Source organism: Mchenga conophoros, linkage group LG16, assembly GCF_057382185.1.
Source record: "Mchenga conophoros isolate Kocher_MC1m ecotype Shallow Benthic linkage group LG16, M_conophoros_male_GT1.1, whole genome shotgun sequence".
NCBI classification, from domain to species: domain Eukaryota; kingdom Metazoa; phylum Chordata; class Actinopteri; order Cichliformes; family Cichlidae; genus Mchenga; species Mchenga conophoros.
The window spans coordinates 23,965,410-23,984,975 of NC_140541.1; the positions used below are offsets into that span (position 1 = coordinate 23,965,410).

Below are 19,566 nucleotides of genomic sequence, written 5' to 3' on the forward strand. Positions count from 1 at the left end.
TAAAATTTCTTTTGTATCTAAATCACTTGATATATTTTCATATTCAAGCACACAAAGTGAGGAGGTTACTGAAACAGAGGCAAAGTTGGATTTCTAGTTTCAAAGCGCCCTCTGCAGGCTAAATGAAAAACTGAAATGCAATAGCTCTAAGCGGGACCCAACTGAATTTATTGAGTTCAAAATATAATCATTAGACCAAGGCACTCTAACACAGAACATTTGTATCCATTCTTCCGCCACTAAAACAAATTTACATTAATCCACAGCCATCTAAACACTAGTGCCTGCACCAGAAATTCATTTGAGAACCCCTGCTGTAAAAATGGACTCCCTTGGGCACAATATTTTCCATTCACAGTTTCCTTAAAAAAAAATAAATTAAAAAAAAATAAAAACTAAAAAGACCCCACCAAAGCACAAACTTAAATAATACAGGAAAACTGTGCTGCAGTTAAAAATAATATATCTCAGAAGACAGTATTCATTACTGCATACATGATGCTAAAAAATAAAAACCTATGCATTAACTGATTGAAATACATGTTTAAGACCCAACTTACTTTCCCTCAAAAAATAAAAAAAAATATGGAAGACTAAAAAAAAAAAAACAATAATAACAATAATAACAACAATAATAGAGATACTTTCAGAATCAACTGAAGTGTATAAAGTTCAGTCCTGCTCTGAAGGCCCTTTTGATTAAAAAAAATAAAATGAACCAAAACACTGTTGACAGAAATCTGTTGACCCTAACCTCAATAAACCATCACCCGCGCTGACAACACTGACACACATTCCTGTCCAAGGGGAAATAAAAAACAGAAACAAACAAAAAATTATCCAAGGCACTGGACGGTACTGAATAGGAGATTTTTCAGTCCAAAAAACACATTTTTAAAAAGGCACAATGTACATCATTCTTGTCAGTGTCATGTTTTCACTGCTTGTCCTAAAATGTGTTTTTGACTTGTCATTTTGAATCTTTATGATATACACAATACACAATTTTTTCTTCATTTTAGATTCATATATTTGTTGACAGATTAAAAGAAAAACCCTTTTCACCCTACATAGAGGGGATCCTTGGCTTAGTTATAGAGTGAGAGACTGTTTTCGGGCATGATTAGGGTCCACTTAAACTATTGGAGAAAAGAGTCACTGCAAAGCAATGTAAAATTGTCATGAGTAATCACCTCTTAGCCCACTATGACAATATTTTTTAGTAGGTTTCTTCTATTTTAATTACTATTAAAATGATGTGAATCACATTTTGCCTTTGGTGTCCCTTTATCCAGTTCGACTTCTATAGGAGGCTTTGGATGTCTGTTCTGCACTGCATCACAAGATAAATCAGGGACTACCTCTAAGAAGAACAGAGTTCAATGCTGCGGAGACCTGATGAACCAATTGATCTTGTGCCCAAGACCTTAACCCTATAACACGTGTTATTTTTCCTTCCCATTGCTTTCCTATAGATAGTTGTCTCTGGAACTTACTAGTGTTAGCTTTAAATACCCAAAACTGTGTGTTTTGGTTGTGAAGACTTGGAGTGGTGAAAACATGTCAAACACAAAAGAGGCACTTGTCAGCAAAGTGCATCTTCATTGTTCATATACTCAGCCCAAACTTTCCTTCAGCTCATCTCTGTATAAAAATAAATTAAAAAATCAGTGTGATAATTTATCTAAAAATAATTAAAAAAGAAAAAAAAAATCAGCATGGAAACTGCATATAGTATTTTTTGTCCTAGCTTGTTCCTCACACAGATTAGCTTTTTCTAAAGTGGTATTTTGTGCACTCAGACGAAGGACCAATGCTGGTATTTGTCAGAAGGGTTGCAAAGAGCCAGAGAAGGATGCTCGTGATGGGCACTCAGACACATGTTCCATCCAGGATTGTAGAATAACTGGTTCTATATGAAAATTTAAAAATGCATATATACACACACATATTACTTTAACAATAATATAATGCAGGGATTGTGAAATTAGTGTAGACTAAAAAGACTAAACTCACATCTTTCAGTTCCCATTTTTGCTCTGCTCCCACCACTGTCTTTTTGCCTTTGTACTGGCAGTCCTCCAGCTTCACAGCCCCCTCCGCCCCGTGCAAACACAGCTCCTTCTGAATGTTGTGTCTAATCTCGTGATGTGTGGAGTACTCGAAATACTACGGCATAGAAACAAATAATGTATTTTAAGTAAACCTGCTCAACTTGTCAAAAAGAGATAAAACAGACGTGTTCCCACTGACCTGGTTTCCTCCTAGACCATGACATGGGTACATGATCAGCTGTTTCCCACCCTCATTGTTCTCCCCAGCATCCAGACATGAGTCCTTGCCCACATTTTTCACCTACAGAGAAGAGGAGGGAAGGGGAAAGCAATGAGAGGAAACAAAATGAAAAACTAACATCCAGTGCAAGCTGTTCAAACAACTTTAGCCTCTAGAGTGCTTTCAGTGGTGTTAAATTGGAACTGCTCAGTACCCTCTGGAGATCCTAAGTGGAAACCCACAGTGGCTAGACAGTGTGCTGTGAGGTTTGAAAAGGAGAGCTGGTGGTCTGGTGTGTGATCTTACTGAGCCAAAGCGAAGTGGGTTGAGATCAGGCATGAAGACTTCTGGATAAACGTTCTGCAAATACCAGGAGAAGCTCTTGCACTGCAGCTTTTCACGGAGTTCCACACGTTTGGAGATATCGCCAAAAGCTCCCTGTTATAACAGAGAGGCAAAACTTTTTTTTAAACTGTCAAAGTACACTTCTGGCATATTTAATGCTACCTTGGTTTTGCTGCAACGCAACAATGCCCCAGACTGGGTTCTTATATTGTATTTAGCTTCTATTCCTGCTGTTAGATATCTGACAAAAACATTCCTCAGTATCAAAAAGCAGTATATTCAGTGAACATCTGACCTGATGCTAAAACCTAAGCCTTGTGTGAATCTCTGTCTGAAATTTCACACCAGCTAATAGCATAGATACACACTACACTGCATTTTCACACTACATACTTTTATAAAATTACATTAAGGAAAAGACACATTACTTCTTTATACAAAAACATAGTAATATTACTCTGTTTAAAATAAATCAAAATATTGCTGATTGTTATCATACTTGTTTTTCTTAAGTCAGCAGGTATATTTTGGTAGTATAATTACTCATTTGATAAATTAACTACAGACAAGTATTTGATCACTGCACTTTTTAAACTGGGAGTGGCGAGTGGAGAGTAATGACTCATTTCAAAGGATTTGCAGGCGCCTAACTCACCTAAATAATGAGGGCTTTACTATAATGACAAGGATGCTTCTCACACTAGTGCTTACTGATAGCAACTACAGTGGATTCTGTGATGCTGTTGACAAAGCCGTGTCTGTCTGAAGCCAGTGGGTGAGGGCTGGCCTGCTCTGTGAGGTGTCGCCCGGAGGGAAATGTTTATAGGACCTGTGGGACCACATGTTGGGAAACCCTGAGAGACAGTGTCATTTACCAGAGATGACTCCTTCTAGGCCTCTTTTTCCTCTGTTGGTTTTTACCCCCCAAAACGTGCCCCACATCCCCCATAGCACCCACACACCCACAGCTTTTATGGAATATTTCAATTTACTCTGCAGTGGTTGCCCTGGTAAGAGAGGTATGTTTTTCTCTGCAGAGTATCTGAAGTTATTGATAAGCAGACATAATGCCTCTTCTATGCAAAACATTGGACAAGAGCTTTATGTGTTTTTGGGACAGTAATGAGCGGCCTTAAAACACTTAGATACAAGCAGATGGAAAAATTTCTGCTGTAGACCAATTTGCAAGTTGCTGCCATTTTTTAAAAAACAAACAAACAAGAAAATTCAAAGAATCACATAACAGAGTAGAATAGAATAGGACTTCAAATGCAAAATAAATAAATAAATATCAAATTCTGGAGGAAAATGCGAGCCTTTCACCAGGAGCAGAAACATCTGGATGAGCATGTTGATGCCATTCATGGAGATCCTAAAGACTGTTCCAGATCATGATTTTAAAATGTATTCAACTCTAAATACCAGTTGTCTGTTTTAAGGTTTGGGTGTCTACTAAACTAAAAGTAAAGTAATTCTAACATCTGGGGGGGGGGGGAAGGGAGTAAGAAGCTATACGTACATCTTTTGCGATCTGCGCAGCTTGCTGGTTACGTCGGTAAAAGATCTCTTTGTAGTCATCCATCCAGACTTCAGCCAGTCTCACCTGATTGCGAGCAATCACTTGTGTGCCCTTAGGAAAGGTGTGTGGACTTTTGGTGCGGAAAACATGACCAACAATGGAACAAGGAATTATCTCCAACTGTCCTCCACACTGCCATACCTTCAAATTAATGATTGACAAAACAGACGCACACGCCCATGCAGCAGTTTGAATAACTGAATGGCTCCAAGGGTAAAAGATATTTGCACAAATAATGACAGCTTGGTAATACCTTACCCTAAAGGACATTTCGATATTCTCCCCACCCCAGATTTCCATTTCTTCATCATAGCTTCCGATACGGTAGAAATATTCTTTGGAGATGGAGAAGAGCCCACCAGCAAACGTGGGAGTCCTGTGGATGCATTTTGTTAAATGTTTAGAAGCTTCAAAAGAAGATTGGGTTTCAGATGAAGTCGATATCCAGTATACATGCACAACTTTGACTCACTTGATTGGATACGTTTCATCCTTCCTCCTTCGCTTCTCATGATCTGGTAGGCTCTCCCAACCAAATGAAAGACTCCAATCAAAGTTCCCCCGATTGTGATTCTGGCCATAAGGGGACGGTTTCATGAACTCAAAAGTATTGAGATCAATAGTAGTAATATCAGGACTCACTACTGCAGTGTAGTTTTCCGCTATCCTAGCCAGCAGAGGTTCCAGCCATCCATTAAAGCATTCACCTGTTAATACACCCACATAGGGAAATGCATCACTTACTACTTTCTCTGCAAAAAGCACTAAACTACTTTGTTTAGAACACAAATCCACATGAGAAATGGCTTTATAAAGGAGTAAGCAGTGTTTACAAATTGTGCGGGTGTGTGTTTAAGGGCGTGCAAACCAGTTTTTAAATGTGTGAGTAGTGTCAGTGGTGGTGACTAACAATGAGCATCCAGAAAGGTGAGTGTGTCACCGGTCGCCACGGAGGCACCCAGGAGCCGAGCAGTTATAAGTCCTTTTCTCTCTCGCTGGCGCATGACTCGTACAATGTTCAGCTGCTTCAAATAATCATCCAGCTTGTCCTTTAACTCATCTGAAAGCGTGGGATATCAATTAGACGTTAGAGTTGGAGATACAGAGATGCTTAATTTGATGAATACAAGATAAAAAGCAACACAAAATACTCCAAAATAAATCAAATAACAATAATTGCTTAACTGCTTACTAGTTAATCTCACAGACCCTAGCCCGAAAAAGAAGACTTAAACAGATTAAGAACAAATTTATGTTCCTTCCATGTTTAACTGGGCTGGCTTTCAAGAAATCTGCTGCACTGCAGGACTCAATCTGCCTGCTCACAGCAAATAGCTGAGCTTAGGTGTCAGCTGAACTTCATTCTTTGAAACCTCTGTCCTTTCCAGGATTACGTTTCCTTCCTACATCTGACCCATTTATAATGGTTAACTCTGACTCATCTCTAAGCTCAACCACTGCTAATTCCTCTTAGGAAAGTATTCACCGCGGGGCCCCTTGCTTCCTGTTGTTAACCCACATCAGGTGCCACAAAAGAAGAAGCAGGGAGCTCCCCTCTGCATGTTTCATGGCACACAGTGAGTTGCCCACCCAACACGCTGCATGAAATTGAACCCAAAAGTTAGCAGGACAGTCATGAAGGAGCCCATTGAGGTTTTACCATCTACGCTGGCGTCATCCACCAGGATGATCTCTTTGAGGAGAATGGCGGGGGAGGTGTGAAGGACACTGTATACCGTCCTTAGCAGAGTGCTCCAGGCCTCATTGTGAAACACAATTATCACACTGGTGGTCGGCAAGGGGGGGCATCGCTTGAAGGTTTGCTCAATGCATCTGTACAAGGAGGGAAAAGAGCACAAAGATCTGACTATCCTGTACAGTTCCTGAGTGGCACAGTATAGTTATTACATCTCCAAGCTCTCCCCTGTGGGGAGTCCATTTCAGCTGTGACACTGCATGTGTGGCAACCTTTGAAATACCTGCCATATTAGAGTAGGACAAACTTTGTAATTCAGCCTAGGGAGATTGCCAGAACATGGACCGGCTTTATGCGTCTGCCTTGTATCGACTAAACTGACATGAGAAGCCCATGTGGATTTCCATGTGTTTGGATGTACTGCAACAAGCCAAGCAAAACGTTGCTTCTTCCTGAAATTTTAACCACAATAATTGGCCAGGCATGCTGAAACAAAGTCTCTCTCACAGTAATCATCTCTGTGGTTTCTGCCTGACATTTTCCCCAGTTACAAAAAACAGAAATTGAGAAAAATTTGTTGGGGTTAGATGGTCGCTGTTGCATTAAGAAAACTACTTTTAAAATAATTTATATGGGTATTTTTCAGAGTGCAACTATATTTTAGACAGAAAGAGTAGCATCAATACTGAATTCATATCCACAGGATAGTATAAATACTTGATTTTTTAAAAATAAAGTCAATGTTTGATCTAATATGTCCCTTAATAACACTATCTTTTAAAATTGTTATTTTACATAGGTTCATCAGAAGCCTGGAGAGTGTACACGTACTCTGGTGGTCTTGTGTCTGCACCCAGGTCTCTGCTCAGAGAGATGTGGTCACTTGCATACAAGTTAAAGCAGTGTTTCTCTTCACCCCTCTCCTTCTCCTTTTGCTCATTGGGGCTCAGCGAGTCAGTGTTGAAAGGTTTCCCAGCAGCTCCGGGGGCAAGAGGGTTCTGGGGTGGCCGCTCCAGAGCTGGCCTGAGCTCAGCAGCAGTGTAGTGACCTGGCAGACAAGACGTGCCGTCTGCTTTCTCCTGATGACGTACAGGGGCTCTGATCTGCATCTTTGGCATTGCATCCCTGAAGTTATTGACAGCTCCCATCACCATTCCCAGCATGGCATCCCGCTTCACTGCCATTTCCTTCAGCCACGGGTCCTCCTGTTGGCTTTGGCTTCCGACTTCCCATTGTATGAAGAACACAAATGTGACAAAGACAAGAGCCACTATGAGAAGTTTCAGTGGGTGCAGGCGCCTTCGGAGTAGTCTGCGAAGAACTGGCATTCTTTTTGAATGTAGAGCAGGCTGGCTTTGGATTGAGATTCAGCTGTAACAAACAATAATATTCATAATCCGAACAATGATGAGTAAACAGCATTTATGTGGCTTCAGGATTTATGACATAAAGGGTTGAAGAAAAAAACAACACACACACACACACACACACACACACACACACACACACACACACACAGAGAGAGAGAGAGAGAGAGAGAGAGAGAGAGAGAGAGAGAGAACATAATGAAATGTTCTCTGTGTGTGTGTGCTGCCTGCATACTTTAGGTATATTTTACCTTTTGGTAATAAAAAGGTAGGCGTGAAGCTTCCTGTGCTCCATTGAAAAATCACATATTTAAAACCGGCTGGTGAAATCAGCAAACAACCTCGGGTCTGGATTCCCTCAGCAAAAAAATACAACGCACCATGAATCGCTGACCAACAAGTTAAGGCTAACAACGTCCTTTAAACTGCTCTCTGAAAATTAAACAAACGCCATCTCGCTTTAGCTGGAAACCATCGCTTTCACGTCAAACAAAACTTTTCTTCCTGGAGAAGCCCAAAAAAAAAAAAAAGTCAAAAGATTTGCTCAAAGATTGCCAGTGAACTTCCGTCTCGTTGGATCCAGGTGTGCTCCTCTCAGGTAAAAGGCTATGACGTACATGTGCGCTTGCGCAGAGAAAACTTCTGCGTATCAAAATAGTGCATCAGGACACAATCCACACCTGAAATAAAAACCAAAAAAAAGGCCATTACGACAGAAGAAAACTCGCTAAAACCTTTAGAGATAAATAATTAAATAAATCAAAGATTTGACAATCACTGCTGAATGGAACATTTGGGCTATCGCGACAAACTATTATATAAATACGCTAAAGTGGTCTGGAGCTCCTCGAGAAATGTTTGAGACTCCTCTGCGCGGAGCTGCTTAAAGGTGTCATTAATAGGATTTGTTCTAGTGGTCATTCACTGGGACAGTTGCTGGGTTACAAATAACGGAGGAACGCGATATATCCCACCGCATCCAATCAAGTCTCTGAGAAACGCCGCATATTGGCCATAGAGCTTAAACTTATGAACTCAAGAGGAACGGACAACGCACATGGTACACAAAAATCTGGAAAAGTTACGCATCCCTCCCAGCGAAGACGCGAATAATTATTAAAAGCTTTCCGTATTCCGAATAAAAGTTGTTGGCTAAAAAGCTTAGAAACTCACCACCGCACACTGCAGCTTGTCTAATCCTTGAAATGTTCCACGTTTCCCACAACGGATTGTGTTCATAAAGAGTTGGATGCTTGCAGGAGTAAAGACGTGGATTCCGCCTGCAGGGAGCTTGCTCTGGTGCCCAGTTTGAAGTCTTTCTGCTTTTTGACTCGCACAGTGACTCCATCTGTAGTGACTGTGTTCTCCGCAGCTCGCTACCCACGGCAGGCAGCCAGTTTATTATGTCCATTAAAATGCTTACCGTGTGTCCTATTCTAGTCACGCTTGTAACTGTTTTTCTGTGTCAGCACCGGTGATGTAAACCGTCTAGTCATATTGTGTTTTCATTCTATTAGGCAGGTATCCATGCTTTCTGAACAATAAATCAAAGTTTGAAGGGGGATAAAAGCCAGGCCACAGCAACACCATATCTGAAATAACTTTATTTGGAGAAAAAGACAAAGACAGTTGTCTACATTTCTGTTTTACGCTTGAGAAAATAAGTCAGTAAATCACTATTGTTATCCAGTTATCATAGATTGTAACAGATGCAGAAGCACATTTACATCTTAATAAACTTCAAAGATACTTTCATACAGACTTCGTAAAGACTATAAACTGCAGGAGTTTTCTTTTTCTGTCTATGGAAAAAAAAATCCCTTAAGTTGTGCTTGAATATCTTTACACTTTTTCCCACCCTCTCTTTTGATGGTCAGCTACCAACTATTTACATGGTCAGAAAACTTGACAGAAAATTCAAAACAATACATGTGGATTCAATCAAATAGTTACAGAAAATATTTCTCTATCACAAAAAATACAGGTCCAACACTAAGATCTCAGGGAGGCCCGAGCTTTGTCCAGGATGTCCTTTCTTATTCTTGGATAATTTGGATGAGCAGCCAGAACCTGTGAACAAAAATTAACAAGATTAACAGGACAGAAACATGTTGAAGATATAAACTATTAACATCCAAACATGTCTCACCTTATGACAGACGTCTATGGCATCGACATATCGCTTCGCTTTCAAGTAGTTAAAAGCAAGCTTGTACCCTGAAATAAAAATGGACATACATGTTAGAAATGTGAGCCTTTGAATCTTTGTCCTTAGTAACAGAGCTAGACGTGCGACTTTGACATACCAATAGTTGGGTTGGTTTGATTTCCATGTTTCCAAGCCATTTCATAGTTCAATGCAGCATCGCGGAATGACTGCTCTTTTTCCATTATATAGCCCCTATATTCATATGCTTTACTGCATGACTGGGGAAGAAAAAAATAAAATAAAATAACTGTGCAATTATAAATTTACTTAAGTCAGTTTCTGCATAACAAAGAAAAAAAGCACACAGAAAAACAGATATATATGTTAACTGCACTGTCCTCATTTCATATTTCAATAGTGACGACATTTTCAGGCTCACCTTGTTATGGGAGATGCATTTGTTTAGGAGTTCCAGGGCCATCTCGTACTTCCCTGAATGGATGTAGATGTCTGCCAGGAGTAGCCAGCTTTTCTCAAACTCATCTGCATCAGCAATGCTCCAACTCATCTTAGCTACACGTTTGAGCTGGTTCCTGGCACGAGGAGTTTGCTTTAGCATCATGTAAGCTGTTGCCATTGCCAACAAGGCTGGCACATGATCTTTCTGAATGGAAACCAGGAATATCGGTGAGACGAGATGAATCTGACAACACTGCACTACTATGCCACTTCTAATTGTTTGCACTCAAATTGTCAATGGCTTCATTTATAGTTCCATACAACAGATGACATGTATGGATGACAATCCATTAACATTAAGCAAATATTAAATGAATACTTAGTTGGATACAGTGTAATGTACAGTGTATGTGCACAAAAGAGAGCCTGGAGAAAGAGAAGGAAGAAAAGCTTCTACTTTGGCTATAACGTCTACGAGAGAGTCATGCTGGACCTAGAACTTACTTACCTCATTGTTGGCAATATCTGTGAAAACACTGAGGGCTTTCTCTATATTGGCCTTCTGTTTAGTCGCCATAAGGCAGTAGTTCTCCAGGATGCGGAGCTGTACGTGTCCACTCTGAGTCTGAGGCTTTAACTCCTTCAGCAGCTTCTCAGCTGTCCTCACAGCAAGCTGCTCTGACTCCTGCTTCTCTGTAGAGTTCCTGGAGAGTGACACCAAGCAAATGCAAATCTGTTATAACAGAAGCTTACACTGCATAGTCTAGTATTTCTTCCCTTATGTATTACATTTTCTTAATTAAGACCACTTACCCAATTTCACCATCTAATGTCTCAAATAGCTCTCCTCCAACCGTGTCATTGTCAGGGTTTAGGTAGATTTCAATCATGTTATATACAGCATTTTGGCCCCAATCATTGTCTTTTCGTGCCTTATTAAAGTGTCGCAGAGCATCATTAGGTTGTCCTGTGTACCTGACCAAAAAGCACAAGTTTAGTCATTGAGTTTGACACAAATGTTCCTGTAATCTCTGGAAGACACTGTTGTAACTTACCAAAGATGAAGTCCTCTGCAGTAGTTAAACCCAGGGTCAAATCGAGACCTTGAAGAATGTTTTTCTGCCATATCAAGAAATCTGGAGGCGTCTTCCAGCTTCCCAGCCCTTCTCATCAATTCAATAAGACGTGACAGAATGTGGTAGTTGTCTGAAAACAACACATGCAAGATATTATGGCTTCCATTTAGACAATGCCAAATCACATTTGATTAAAAAAAAAAAAAAAGAGAAAGATGGCCCTGTTATACCTGGTGTGCGTTCAAGCAGTTGCTGAAAATGGAAAACTGCTTTCTCCTTGTTCTCCTTCCTAAGCATAATGTCTGCCAACATCTAAGGACAAACATATTTAAGACACAGGTTGTTATTTATGGTTCAGAAAAAGGTTATGGTCAAAACTGTAGTGGCAAACGATCAGAACAAACCAGAGTCGCATCTTCATTAAATTGGTCATTCTTCAAAATGACGCTGCACTGCTCCTGGCATGCATCAGTCTCACCTAAAGTAAGGTACAAGCATGCCAACTCCAGCATCACCTAAGAACAGGGGAAACATTCTAATAATGAAGTCGATGTACCAACCTTACTGGTACAGTAATGACTATATACTGTAATGAGTCATTTCGCCTAGATAAACCTACCAACAACTAAGATCACAATTTAAAATTTTAAAACACTTGGGCAAGACTCAAAAGGACACCAGTGCTTGTTACCCACAGCTGCAGTAAGTACACAGAACGTTTTTGATTCAGCTGCACTGACCTTGCGATCTGTCTCACAATACACAAGAGCCTCTTTGTAGAATTTGACTGCTCTCTCATAGCCCCTCTGACTTGTGTAGTGTTTGGCGATCTCAGCACAGATCTCAGCAGCAAGTTGCTTCTGCATGGGGACAGCATCAGGCTGCTCCAACTGCATGCGTTTCAGCACTTTGGCCTGTACATCCCGAGCCTATGAACAGAACATCATCATTATGGAAATAACATCAATCAGCATCATCATTATTATTCGAAAAAAAAGAGACAAGTCTTACAATGGTTAAGATGTTTTTGTGTGTAAAGAGGACCAAGAGAAAGCCAAATGCCTGGGCCTACTTACTCTTTGTAGTGAAAGTATAGACTCCTCTGTTTTCTCAACTTTGTTTTGGACTTTGGCTAACAGGACCAGATAACGGCAGTCGTCTGAGAGCACAGGTAGTTGATTCACTGTGTGTAAAAAATGCATAATGAAAATGGCAACAATTAGTAAAAGCATTTTCAAAAAACCAACAGAGAAATGTTTTGATTTGTTCTATAAAATCTAAGCAGTGTGGAATTTCCACAATCAACACTACCTGTATCGTCATGGCTATGGACAAAATATAATCATGACTAGGCTCTCTTGTTTATTTCACTGTTAACGTCAAGACTTCACTGTATATAAAATAGTGTGACGTCTTAAGCACCTTGTTCATGGGCCAGAGCATCATGCAGGACCCTTTCACAGCGCTCATATTGCTTCATTTTCATCAGCAGCTCTGCCAGGTCATAACGCAGGAAGTTCTGTTGCTCAGTCTTCAGGGCCTCTTCATAGTAATTTATTGCCTGTGTAAAAGCAGACTAGAGTCAACAAAAGACTGTCTCCACTTGACTTGTATTTTATCTTTTAAATAAGTTTATGACACAAACCTTGATGTAGTGATGAGTCTTCACCAGAGCCTTTCCTATCTTGCTGGCTAAAGCACCATCTTTAGGGTTCTTCTTCAGCGCTTGCTCGTAAGCCTCAATTGCTTTCTGCGGCTGAGGATAAACACACATGCAGATAAGCAGTGTTGCTTTAAGTTTTTGTAAATATTAGAAACGGCTATAAACACGTGGTAAACACTTTAGAAGCTGTTGCATGAGTAAGAGCTGTTAAAGGAAACTGAATCAAGAAACAATTTCTGATAGCCAGGTTGGGAATCTGCATTTTAACCTTCAATGATGTCATCTCACTTATCAACATAACCAAAATATGTGTAACACAAGTAATCATAGCAGGATTAAGCTGCCACCTATAAAATTATGTAGGTTACTAATCAGTTGAGCAGAGGATTAACCTGTCACTAGGATAGTCTGTTCTTTTCCTTTGTCTACCTTTAATGAAGAACTTTATGAAGAGACCAGCTGTTGTTGTTTAACTTTAAATGATAAGTGAGAGTTACGCTGCTGTTGTTAATCAGTGGTTAGTGTGTGATAATGGAGAACATGTCCTTGAAGACATTATAACACACTGAATTCAGCTGCTATTTGATGGAGGTGCGTGTGAGCTTGCAAATATCCGGTGCACCATATTCACGTTAAAAACAGTAGGGAGATGATTAGATGACTTTCTATGCTGCCAGTGATCCCTAGTGAATGTACATGAATCATGTGGTCTGAAAATACTTGATAAATTATTATGAAATTTGAGCATTACAAAAATGAGAATTACATTTCCTTTCCAGCAACAGGGATGACTATTTAGGATGACTATTTACACCCCCTCAGCCTCTGAGTCAGTTCCCTGTTTAAGTATTTAAAGATGTGATGTCCTGTGATTTTAATAATGTTATTCAAACTGTACACAATATTGTTCAAGGGATAAACTCTTGGTTCAGTAGCTCATTTCATGAGACGTGGCCTTTCCTAAACCACCTTAAAGTAGCTACCAAGCAGGGCTTTTAGGTTTTATAGCTTTAGCAATGAAGCTTTAGTAAAACTATGTTTCATCATTATGCTCAAAACTGCACAGCAAGTGCACAATCAGCCTTTTTGTTATTCTTGTTGTTCTCGAATACCTCGATTACATTAAGAACAAGCATTTTAAAGCCAAACTTGAGTTGGTTGTTATATTGTCCAAACGACACAGATGAAACACATCTTGCACTTACTTCTTGAATCTTCATGTAGGCATCACCAAGTAAGACATACGTGTGAGAGCTGGGCAGCTTTTCTATCATTTCTCTGGAGAAAAAATAGAGGTATCATATCACATATGGCGTGCTTCATTATGCAGACAGATGTCTGTGCTGGTCTGTGATTCAGTCACACTTTACTAAGTCTCAGCTGTCAATAATAAGTATCATCTGAGACCAGTTTCAAGACTTGAGGAAACTGCTCATTTCCTTTCAGCTGAATGGCTTTGGTTGCCTTTATTTCATTTAGTTTAATCTTGTGATGTTATAAATTGTACTACAGACTTAACTTGATGACAGGTAGCAGCTGTTTTCGGAAGATATTACAAGGTTATGTCATCAATCAACTTAAACTACTTCAACTATTTCTCTTTAAAAATTCACATTGTGTTTCAGATAGTATGTGTCTTCATATATTAAACTAATGCCTAATATTTCTGTATTTTGCTCACTGGAGTCCAGATTTAGTGCTCACCTGTAACAGCTTGCATACAGGCGTTTCTCTTTTCTGTGGTTCAGATATATGTCTGCCATTTTCTCCTTAGCTTGGATGTAATAGGGCTGCTCCGGGGTAATATTTCTGAGCATACTCAGTGCCAGTTCTGTGTCACCACGCAGCAAAGCCAGGTCCGCATTAGCAATAGTGACTCGTAGCTCCTCAGGTGTTCCTGAAAACTCATTGATGGCATCCTGCATCACTTTTGCTGCTTCATGCTGAAATATGAAATCCATTCATGAGCTTATACTGAATTCTTCCATTTTTTGGTGTATGTTGAAACCCAAAGTAAGTGCACCAGCTTTGACTAGCCAGTCAAAATACACTATTTTACCTGTTCTTCATTGAGCCAAAGGGCCTCAGCTAATTCCAAGAAGACAGAGACACAGTCCGCAGAGCTCAGTTCTGACTTCTTGTTTTTGGACTTGGACGAGGATCCAGCTCTGCGGACACCTGGAAGATTCATGGCTATCTGCAATGTCTGAATAGCCTCAGTAAGCTCACCTGTTTTCTTCTTAGTCTGAGCTTTGATCAGGTGATACAGTGGGTGGTCTCGAATCTGGAATTGGAAAAAATTCAAGACTCCTTACTGTCATTATGCATGCATAAAAAAAATCAAGGCAATACTTCAACACTTCATATCCTATGACTGCTAGTGACAACGGCTTGCTTCATAAATATATAAGTTATTATAAAAATAGAACATTAATTATCTGGCAGCGGGTCAAATAAGCCATTGAAACAGTGTATTATACAGATTTAGCTGCAAATAAAACTGTGGTGTTGATGGTGATTTTACCTCAAAGTTATGGCTGAGGCAGAGTTCAAGGGACTGAGAGCACAGCCTCACGTTACCCTGCAGTAGATGGATCTGTGCCATTAACAGATGAGCATCTGCATGAGAAGGACACTGGTCCAGGCAGTGTTGTAAAGTACTCTGAGCAGCATCAATGTCCCCTGAATGAACACAGAAGCAATGTAATTTAAAAAGCTATCTAAGAAAAGTAAACACAAATATTTTAACTGCGGTACTCACCTGACTGATATTTAACTTTGGCAAGCAAGAACACTGCTTGAAGGAGACCTGGCACAATTTTTACTACTTTATCCAACACAGTAGCACAGTGCTGGAGCTGAGGAGCAGCAGGTTGGCCTGGAGCAGGAGGCTTTGGCAAAAAAATAAAAAGTTTGTTTTTAAATGTATTGTTTTTTTTTTTATTTTAAGCCTCATTATTATATTCTTAGAATCCATATCTGTACCCATGTATCTATTTTGGGAATGCACAAACTTGAGGCAAAGAATTCACATAAACATTTGTAGGACAAACATCCTGTCCCTTATGATTCTTCCAGCTGTACCTTGGCAGGGCAGAGGGCAAGATATTCTTTGACAATCTCCAACAGGAAGTCAGGATTCAGTTTCTCTAGGTACTCTACTCCAAGAGGCAGCCCATGTAAGGAGGAGAAGTGTGCATCCACTGCATCATTCAGCAAGTTGGTGACCTCTTCCTGTGACCGGTGGCGTTTCATTGCCAGCACAGCACGTAGGTATAATAATTCCTTTAACACATATATATTTTTTAAAGAACGAAAGAGAAATAGATATAAATGAACAGAAAGTACTGCAAAAAACTGACAAGAGTACAAGATGAATAAGAGGCATCACTGTGAAATTAAACAGTCACTCTGGAAAACAGTGAAAAGTCACTGAAAGACCCAATGAAGCCGCCGTTGCTTATCCTGCCAGAAGCCAAAACATTTGACCAGAATTTGCGTATTCCTGCAGAAAAAAATCCTACCGCTGATTTTCCAATAGATTGTTGAAACTCTGTCAGAAATTCCAACTGTTGTTCTGCATCTTCAAGATTTCCCTCTATCAGCTGGCAATGAATCATACCTAATTAAGGGGAAAAAAGTTATTTCCAAAGATATTTTTGAAATCTGTGACATACTGATCCAAATTAACATACAGAAAAATAATCTGAACACATTACCAGTCAAAGCAGAAACACTACTGTGATCCCTGTTGGTAAAAGGAGTCTTATACCACTTCATTGCCTCCTTGATTCTGCCCTGAAGCACCATCTGGTAGCCCAGCTCTGTGGCTAAGTCAGAATCCCCTTGTGCCAGAGAAAAGGCTCTTTCCACCATTCTGAAAGTCTGCTCAATCACTTTCTCATTTCGTCCACACTGTAATGATAATAATTAAAGAACAAGCCAACAAAGTGCTGTAATTCAATTAAATTATACCATTGTGATTTTAGAAAGAACGCTGAAAGTTGTCTTACGACCCGAGTGAAGGCCAGAGACATTTGGTAAAAAAGCTCAGGGTTGCGTGGCTCCAAAATCTCCAAGCTACTGATGAGGTTTGAAAGATGCTTTACTGACTGGGGGACATAAAAACAATTTATACAAACTAATGAAAACAAATAGTTTATCTGTATTTGTGTCCAATTTCTGCAATATGAAATGAAAGTATGAATGTGTGAAAATGTGTAAGTTCTACCTCGATAATATTGCCGTCTCGGCTTAAAGAATGCAGGGCTAACATCCGAAGTGCCTCCAGGTTATTTTTATCTTTCTGTAAAAGCCTGAAACATGACACAAGGAGATGTGAATACACTTAATAAGGTTGGACTTCTTTTATTCGTAGTAATAGAATATCTGATACTGCTGCAGTAGTGTGTTGAGCTCCCAGGCAAATAACATTAAAGATAAAAAGACTTGTGAAGGCGTTTGAAGGATGTAATGAATACTGTTTGCTGCCTGCACCCCTCCCATTTCATAACATTACAGTTAAGGCACCACAGAGGCTCAGAACATGGTGCAACCTGAGAAATCACTCTTCCTCCTGTTCTGTAAACCTGAACCGCAACTCCTTGGAATTGTATGTCTTTCCAACACTTTGGCTCAAAGGACTTTTTATACTATGTGCCACTTGCTAAAGTCCAGGGGGGGTGGGGAGTGGGGGGCAAGCACAAACAATGGCTTAGTCAGTGTGCACTGGTTTGAGGCATCACGTTGGTGTTTCATTTGCACTTGAATGCTGAGCCATTTGTAAAGGCAAACTGTGTTTTCTTATATGCCTGGTGATTATAAATTTTATTGCACTTCCTGATCTTACAGAGATAATACCATTTTTTTTTAAGAAAAAGAAAAGAAATGAGCAGAAATAAGCTTGCAAAACAAAATGAAAGACTATTCCTACATTTGATTTGGGAGAAAGCTCTGAACTAGCTTAATCACCTGTGTGCTACATCTATGGTTTGGTCCCAGTCTTGTAGGCTCAGCAGCAGTTTCATTTTCTTGGTGAGAGCAGGTAAAAACACAGGGAAGCTCACAATCACTTGGTTAATGATCTCCAATGCTCCAGAGTAGATCTGGTGATATTCACAGTATTGTGCCTGGGATACATGAAGCATCACTGAGTGGTTAAAATCACTAGAATCATTACTAATGAGTAATCACAAACAACAATCTGTCAAATGAATAACTAAAATAATGATACAATAAGTAATGTTAGATTTACAGGGCCTGTAAGAACAACTAGAGAAACAATAACATGCTAACATATGTAGCTGTGGTTAAGGAAGACTATGTAATGTGGATCTGTATTTCCCATGTCACCTTTCCCATCATGGCGAAAACATCTGCTCTCTCTTTCAGTCCCTCATCAAAGTATTTCCCAGCCTTTCTGGCGTAGGCATCTTTACCAGATGTCACATCTATCCAGGCTTTGAGGATTAATCCCTAAAGAATACGTATCAGTCCACATTTGACAAACGTGCAAACACTTATCAGGCTTAAATGTTTTATAAAAATTGAAGAGTAATGCTGATTTCTCAAACTGAAACAATAACTAAATAAATAGATATGTCGATCTCACCTCTTTCGAGCCATTGGAAAGTTTGATCATTCTCTCTGTGTACTCTCTTGCCTTATCATTTCGCCCTAATAGCCAAAGAAAGGTGCCAGCATAGTACAGACTCTTGGGAGGTGCACTTTTACGATCCTCTTTTACCTTAGCATCAAGTTCTTGAATAACTTCTCTGTCTGGGAACACAAAGAGACACATAAGACTGGAAGCACTTGTTGGCAATCCATTTCCACAAGAATCCATGGAAAAATAAATGGATGGTGTGAAAATGTTGTCTTACCTGGGTTTGTCTTTTTTTTCTCTGCATATACAAGAGCCATTAATGTGCAGAGAGAGAGCTCTCGATGATCTCTTATAGTGTCCAGTTCTACCTTAGCTTCTTGAATTTGATCTGTAAACAAATAATGACAGAAATGCACTAATGAGAGGCAACAAATCCGACCTGAAAACGTTTAATTAGATTTTTTTCGAGCTTACCTTGCATGAGGTTACCGTATGCGTGAAAGAAAGTATAGACAGCATCATTGCTGTACTTCTTTTGAGCAGCCGCTGCAGCGTTCACCGCGTGATTGAAATACTTCTCATAGCAATAGTACTTAATCAGAGCCTGTGGAAAAGCATACGGAGGACACCGTGGTGTCAGCAAAAGCGGTTTGTAAACCATTTTCCAACTAGCAGACCAAATATCAAATGCTAACTAAAATAGATAGCTCCTCTGTTAGCTAGTAAGCGCAACGGCATTAAACGTTAGCCGGTGCAAATGCTGTTATCACTGTTGAACTTTTTGGACAGAGATATACGTCAACCACACGTTATACATGTTACTTATGTTTCGTATCTTAGCTTAAATACGCCATTCACTTTCATTTGAAGCCTTGGACGGTGTAGCATTTATCGAATTTGCTTACCAGGGTTGTCTCTTCATCCTCCATGTTCGCTTCAAGTGGCAACAGTAACAGACTTCAGTATATCAGTTGGAAATGATCGGGAACTACACTTTATTTTAGGGTAAAAAGGATGTTATTGTACTGTTAGTTTGGGTTTTCGCCATCTTGCACTAACGCATTTACTGTTGCCTGGTAACTTAGGAGCGTGGCGAAATGAAAGGTAATTAATCCCTACTTTATTTCTGCCAGGCATTATTTTAGTCCACAGCTTCTTGTTTTTCCTTAGCATTCTAAAGTAAGAAACAGATCAAAAGCCTTACATTGTTCATATCCATTTTGCAATTTAAAAAGTATTTTTAAGAAAAGTCTTTCGGGCGACGACTGGCAAAGTACCAAAGGTATCTAGGGCGTGTATGAAGCCTTACAGACAATACTCAGGGTAATGAAAACACACTGTTAACGCCATTTT

The 19,566-nt window shown here is 39.7% G+C and overlaps 2 protein-coding genes across 2 annotated transcripts; both read right to left on the minus strand.

Moving 5' to 3' along the window:
• Positions 1-147: 147 nt before the first annotated feature.
• On the minus strand, positions 148-8,745 carry galnt3 (UDP-N-acetyl-alpha-D-galactosamine:polypeptide N-acetylgalactosaminyltransferase 3 (GalNAc-T3)). The gene is made up of 12 exons (XM_085248416.1): positions 8,435-8,745; positions 7,513-7,941; positions 6,726-7,265; positions 5,859-6,031; positions 5,109-5,258; positions 4,671-4,905; positions 4,457-4,574; positions 4,139-4,339; positions 2,581-2,712; positions 2,254-2,355; positions 2,017-2,169; positions 148-1,912 (listed from the first exon to the last, which is right to left on the minus strand). Exons 3-12 carry the CDS (start codon positions 7,220-7,222, stop codon positions 1,799-1,801), a joined length of 1,875 nt encoding a protein of 624 aa, XP_085104542.1. The 5' UTR covers positions 7,223-7,265; positions 7,513-7,941; positions 8,435-8,745; the 3' UTR covers positions 148-1,798.
• A 102-nt stretch (positions 8,746-8,847) lies between these two features.
• ttc21b (tetratricopeptide repeat domain 21B) lies at positions 8,848-19,308 on the minus strand. The gene is made up of 29 exons (XM_085248415.1): positions 19,119-19,308; positions 18,688-18,817; positions 18,491-18,601; positions 18,220-18,386; positions 17,961-18,083; positions 17,580-17,737; positions 16,840-16,924; positions 16,622-16,720; positions 16,328-16,523; positions 16,133-16,230; positions 15,693-15,893; positions 15,370-15,499; positions 15,133-15,290; positions 14,668-14,892; positions 14,313-14,551; positions 13,814-13,886; positions 12,591-12,701; positions 12,368-12,506; positions 12,022-12,128; positions 11,686-11,874; positions 11,350-11,460; positions 11,176-11,257; positions 10,925-11,075; positions 10,683-10,844; positions 10,378-10,573; positions 9,850-10,074; positions 9,568-9,688; positions 9,411-9,478; positions 8,848-9,331 (listed from the first exon to the last, which is right to left on the minus strand). The coding sequence occupies exons 1-29, from the start codon at positions 19,140-19,142 to the stop codon at positions 9,254-9,256; spliced, it is 3,957 nt and encodes a 1,318-aa protein (XP_085104541.1). The 5' UTR covers positions 19,143-19,308; the 3' UTR covers positions 8,848-9,253.
• Between the last annotated feature and the right edge of the window lie 258 nt (positions 19,309-19,566).